Source organism: Musca domestica, unplaced genomic scaffold (genome assembly GCF_030504385.1).
Source record: "Musca domestica strain aabys unplaced genomic scaffold, Musca_domestica.polishedcontigs.V.1.1 35, whole genome shotgun sequence".
NCBI classification, from domain to species: domain Eukaryota; kingdom Metazoa; phylum Arthropoda; class Insecta; order Diptera; family Muscidae; genus Musca; species Musca domestica.
Genome location: NW_026712315.1, coordinates 583,389 through 590,050, shown reverse-complemented (window position 1 = coordinate 590,050; position 6,662 = coordinate 583,389). Strand labels below are relative to the sequence as shown.

General features: G+C 34.8%; 1 protein-coding gene across 1 annotated transcript; it reads left to right on the top strand.

Annotated features, from left to right (window-relative positions):
* Positions 1-1,121: 1,121 nt before the first annotated feature.
* LOC131803914 (uncharacterized) lies at positions 1,122-2,625 on the top strand. The gene is made up of 3 exons (XM_059125822.1): positions 1,122-1,576; positions 1,649-1,908; positions 1,966-2,625. Coding segments are annotated over exons 1-3 (921 nt in total). The 5' UTR covers positions 1,122-1,575.
* Positions 2,626-6,662: the final 4,037 nt, after the last annotated feature.

Below are 6,662 nucleotides of genomic sequence, written 5' to 3'. Positions count from 1 at the left end.
GACTGACGGACGGACAGGGCTATATTGTCTTAGAATTTAACCCTGATCAAGAATATATATTGTTAAGGTTAAATTTATTATTTCGATGAGTTACAAACGGAATGACGAACTTAATATACCCTCCATACTATGATTGGTGGAGGGTATAAAAGTTCTTCTTCAAATATCAAAATAAAAAACTGGACTTAATCTATTTTCACATATAACCGCCCACAAATATTCACTTGAAAACACAGATGTTCGTTGGACCTGCCAAAAATGAGGCACGCCTTCGCTTTGAACTCCACCCAATATCAATGTAGAATTAATGGCCAATTGATGATTATTTGTTACTTTGTACTTGTGGCTGCACTTGTTGTTGTTGTTGTCGGTTTTGTTGCTGTTGTTGTTCTGGTCATCATTGCTGCGATATCATTAAAAATAAAAGATTCATTAAAACTATAAATTTTCATTGAAATGCGCAGCTTAAATTTATGGGCACACGTCTTGCGGTTTTTCTGGGTAACGACGACGACGACGACGGCAACGATGATGAAGATGTTTGGTGCAGCGTTGATGATGGTGGCGGTGATGGATGGCATTGGCGTTGAAGTTGTTTGCGGTATTGACATTGACCAACGATATTTGTGGCATTTAACTGTGGACATTTCCCCCAACCTGGCAATGGAAGAGTTTGAGTACATATCGACGTGCCTACGAATCATCATAACTTGTTCGCCTGAATTGTACTTATGTGATATGTGACTGCGGCATAATATTCTTAATGGAATTGTCATCATTATTTCTTTTAAATTGAAATTATGGAGAACTGAAAATTAATTTACTAAAATCCCATCGGGTGGGGAATTTTTCAGCCCACAGAGATATTATATTTTCTCAAGAGTTGAGAAAAATTGATAACCGTTTGAAATGTTATGTTTGAGTCACCAGTCGAAATTTGAATTATATTTTTTTTGGTCGCTTCTGAAGTGAAGGAAATATTCTCCAAAGACAGATAGTGTAAAAACAAGTAAAAAAAACAGTAAGTTTGGCCGGGCCATTTGTAACGAATTTGGCAATGTTAAAATCTTAAAAATACCGGATGTAGCCGATATAGTATCGTCTATAAGACGACGCACAGTGTCACGACCGCGGCCAAAAATGGTAAAAACCAAGTACATAAGAGCACAAATTTATTGATGAGAATTGATAGAAAACATTCCAGTTAGGAATAATATGAATTTTGGTAGTGATACGTCAAGTAGTTTTGCCTGTACGAGGGTTCAAATCTGATAGTTTTTGGCAATCGGCATTTTTCTATTTTTTTCGGAAAATTGACACTTTTTTCATATGTTCAAAAATTTGAATATTAAAAGTAACGGTTATAAAAAAAGTGTTTATTTTAGTTACTTGGGATGTCAAAAACTTGGCTTCACCTTTGTTTGGGTGTAAATAGTGATCATATGGTGTTTACAGTTACAAACACCTGTTGTACTTAGTTCATCTATTTTGTAAAGCAAATCTTGAAATTAGTGGAGTAGAAAAAAAAAGGTTAAAAAAGTTTAGTCTACATTTTTGTTGATTTTAGTTGTGAAAAGTATGTATTTTTAACCTATAAAAAAATTAGCTGCGGAAACCTGCGGTCCTAAGAGTTATTTGCTTTTTTTAGTGACCACCTCTTTAAAAAACTGTGACATATTTTTGGAATGGTTAGAAGTAAAGGATCAAAGTATGTCATATGTTCTGGCAAAACTTAAAGAATTTATTGAGGATCGAATTGGAAGGAAAATGACGGGCGAAGAACACATAAAGGTTAAAAATATTTGCTACAAATTGTCTTCTACGTGGAAAAAATACTATCGAAAGAGGGATAAAGTAGAAATGGTCTTAAAAGATTGGTTTCTTATGGATACGTTTAAATTTGATTCGGTACATTTGAAGATTATTTTTATTAAACCAATTATTTAAAAACTTTTAAATATTTAGGAACCTGATAAGTCTACATCAAGAGATCGACCACGCATTATCTTTGAGGAAAGTTCATGTAGAACAAAAAGGCGACGTGTAGGTGAACTTGTTGCATCTACTTCGGCGGACATCATAACAACAGCTGCAAAAAGATTTTCGAATGTAAAGGAAATGGACATTATTTCAGTGGAAAAAGCATTGGCGCTCTACGTGGATATGGATTTATCAGTTAGACAGTATAACATGATGAGAAATGCTGTAAATGCTATACATAAAAATTGTTTCCCATCGTATTATGCTATAGCAGAAGCTAAGAAAAAATTGATTCCAGAAAATATAGAAGTGACGGAAACATCAATGAATGTACCTCTACAAAGACTTTTGGATAATACCGCGAAGAGCATTCTAACTAAACTACAAATTTGCCATAAAATAATTAGGAGCAACCGTTTGAAACACACCCGAAAATGTGGTAGAGTCGAGTCAAATAGGGATTTAATTCAGTATTTGATACTACAATCGGACCCTGTAATATCCTTGAACAGTCATAATATATTGGCCCGAAATTATAACATGGAAGACATTAAATCATATATTTGTGAAGAAAATAACTTAAATATTCCGGAAATATGTTCAGAAGATGAATCTGATGATTGCAGTGAGGTATGTAGTGAATAGTGTATTTCAAAGCTTATGTTATTAATAAAAATTAAATACGAATAAAACGTGTTTTATTGAAAAGAGGGTTTTGTAATATAAAATACTCTGAAACGTAAACCTACAGACAATTTTAATATTTCACTAAATAAGAAGTAAACTGCAAATATTCATTTAATATGGTTGAATACATACGATTTCATAGGCCAACAAATCGAAATTTTCAAGCCCCATTGTATGGGAGGTATACCAAATCATGGTCCGATCAATCCAATTTTTTGTCAACTGTTTTATAGGCCCAATTAGAAGTTACATGCCAATTTTCATCAAATTTGGTTGAATATTAACGATTTTATAGGCTAAAAGAGTGAAATTTGGAAGACCCTATATATGGGAGGTATACCGAATTTTGGTCCAATCTATCCAAATTTTTGTAATTTGCTTTTTAGCCCAATAATAAGCATCTGTACAAAATTTCATCCACCTACGACAACTCTTTCTATTTTTGGCCGCCGTTTGTATGAACTCGCGACATAGTGCGACGTGGACCTGCATCATCAAAATACTGAATATGGGGACCTTACCAAAACGTGGACCTGCACAAACAATCTTCTGTCATAGGCTGTAGTATTCATTACGAATTTCAAATACCGAATTTGAAGCAATTCTGGTAAATAAAGTCGCTAAAATCATCAAAATACCGAATATGGGGAGGTACCGTTACAAGGGTGATGTAAGAAGAGATGAACCTGCACAGACAGAAATCATAAGTTACATATTCATCTCAGGTCTCTGGTTGAGAGAAATATTTAGATATGACAAGTTGTAAAGAATCGCTGACTTGTTTCTGACAGATAAAAGAATTGAAATTTGTGACCCTTTGTGGGTGAGGTACCAGAAGGGGAAGAAATGTTTGTAAGTGTGAAATTTTGAAAAGAGTCGGATGCTTATTTCGCTCTTTCAGCGTACCAGAAGAATTGGTCCAATTTCCACCATCTTTCTAACAGATATTATGCTGATGGAAATATTAAGATGTGCCAAGTCTGAATGGAATCGGATGTTAATTTTGCGTTTTATGAGCTACATAGATATTCAAATTTTTAACCCTTTGTGGAGGAGATACCAGATGGTGTGAACCGATATATCCCATCTTCACAGTAGATCTTATGTTAGTAGAAATAATGTGTAAAATAAGAAAATAACCGGATGCTTATTACGGACTTTTTAATCGTTTTGGTTATTTAGAACTTTGACCCCTTGTGGGGGAGGTACCAGAAGAAATAGTCCGATCTCCAGAATATTTATAACAGATCTTGTGTTGATGGAAATATTGAGATATACCAAATCTGAATGGAATTGGATCTGAATTTCGCTTTCTATGAGCTTCATGGATATTAAAAGTTTTGACCCTTGGGGATGTATCAGAAGGAGTAGACCTATATAACCCATTTTCACACCAGAGCTTGTGAACTGTGTAATTTGAAGACAATTGGACTCTTACATCATAGTGCATAAGAGTTATAATTATTAAAAATGTAGACCCTTTGTGCTTGGTGGAGTGGGCCGATATTGTCCATTTTCACACCTGACCTAGCACTAATGCAAATATTAGGATTTGCTAACATGGAGCAAAATCGGATTATCCTTTCTCTTTATGTGCAGTAAAATATTTTTTTTTTTTTTTTTTTGAAAATTTCGACCTTTTGTGGGGTAGGTACCAGAATGAGTGAACCGATATATTTCATTTAAACTCTAGACCTTGGGTTAATAAAAATATTGGGATGTGTGAAATTTGAAGACAATCAGGCTCTTAGATCACATTTTATAAGAGTTATAATTTTTCAAAATCGTTACCCTTTGTGGGGAAGGTACCTGAAGGAGTGGACCGATATATTCCATCGTCACACAAGAACTTGGGTTGATAATAATATTGTGATGTGTGTAATTTGAAGATAATCGGACGTAAGAGTCACATTTTATAAAAGTTATAATTATTCAAAATTTTGACCCTTTATGTGGTAGGTACTTGATGAGATGGACCGATATTGTCCATTTTAGCAACCAAACTAGCACTGATGCAAATATTAGGCTTAGTTCGGATTATGTGCAGTTTTTTTTTTTTTTTTTTTTTTTTTGTTTTTTGTTTTGAAAATTTCTACCTTTTGTAGAGGGAGTACCAGAAGGATTGGAACGATATTACCCAACTCCGAGCTCGATCTAAGTTTGATTATAATATTACGATGTAGCAAGTTTGAACCAAATCTAATACTCCGTTCGAGAGTTATCGTGTGCACCAGCCAGCCAGGCAGACAGAAAGCCAGACGGTCGGATGGACGGACATCGCTAGATCGACTCCAAATGTTCTGAAACGTATTTGGTCCAAAGAAACCTAGGGTCTAAAATCGATATTTCGATGAGGCATGTTCTGACTGCATCAAATGATATGGTATACCCTCTCGAGCCATATGACTGAAGGTATAACAGTTTTGAATAATCAAAAAGCTTATAAATGCGTGCAAAGCATCCGGTTCCCTTCAAATTTCACACGTCTCAGTATTTACATTAACACAAGATCTGGTTGGAGGATAATAGATATCTGCCCACTTGGTATCTCCCCCACAAAGGTACACAATTTTCAATATTTATATCTTTAATAAATACCAAAACTAGTCAGCGATTCTTTTAAAAATTTGGTAACTTGAGATCTGAGATCTGATCACCCACAAAGTTTTAAATGTTCATCAATTATTCGCATAAACTTGTACATATATGTTAGATGGCCATCCCAATATTTTTTTTTTCAGTATTAGATGGAAGTGTAATACTTCGGTCCATTATATCTGATACTTCTCGCACATTCCGTAACTCCCCAAAAAATATAACATTTCTCATATAAAGGTGAATGATGTAGTCGATATAGCCCAAATATGGTACATTTATATCAGACTTAGGTTAGATGACCCTTTGGAACCTACTCCATAAAGAGTCAAGAGTTTGGATAATCATAACGCAAGTCAAAATTTATTAGAAACAAGTTAAGGAGTGGCAGTCCGTTTTGACGACACATTGATACCCCCAGCCTTTATCCGTCTATTAAAATATATTTTGACATGTTTTACTATTATTCAAAATGTTGACCCTCTATAAAAAAAAGCTACCGATGAAGTAGAACAATATTGTCCATTTCACTTATGACCTTAGTCTGATATAATCATTGGAGGAGGCAGGTTTGAATAATGCTCATCTTTTTTGGGACGTTACCAGAAAGAGTGGGTTAACATATATCAGATTTTTGGAGTGAATCGCTGATTTTTTTCGCATGTATAAGAGTTATAATTATTCATAATGTTTCAAAAATTTGGGAAGGTCCAGGGGGAGTGGATCCAAAATTTCATATTCAAATTCCAGTTGGGAAAAATTATTATACCCTACACCACATAGTGGTAAGGGTATTATGTCTTTGTGCATTTGTTTGTAACATGGAGAAGGAAACGAGATAGACCCATAGTTACTTTTGAGAACCTTCATAGAATCACTTTCTGAGTCGATTTATGCATGTCAGTCCGTCTATCCGTCCGTCCGTCTGTCCATGTATTCTTGTGAACAAAATGCAGGTCGCATTTATTATCCGATTGAGATGAAATTTTCCAAACAATATTTTTTTGGCCCAAGGACGAACCCTATTGAAATTGGTAAGAATCGAATCAAATTTAGATATAGCTCCCATATATATCTTCATCCGATTTCGGGTTAAATGTGCACCAAATATCCACTATCAGTCCAAATTACCTGAATTTTGGCACACCCAACCGAGTCCGGCCTAGAAGCAAGTATATCAAATTTGGAGAAAATCGGTTCAGATATAGCTATAGCTCCCATATATATCTTTCATCCGATTTGATCTTTAAGTCCCTCACATTCCTACTATGCACTCCACAACCGTGATATTTGGTACCAGGTATTAGATGGAGCACAGAAATAGCTGTTTTAAATTTTATCGAAATCGGTTCAGATTTGGATATAGCTCCCATACATATCTTCATCCGATTTCGGGTTAA

Excerpts from the sequence above, each read along its gene's own strand:
- LOC131803914 (XM_059125822.1), top strand. Across the intron at positions 1,909-1,965 it reads ATACGTTTAAATTTGATTCG|GAACCTGATAAGTCTACATC; the intron begins GTACATTTGAAG and ends TTAAATATTTAG.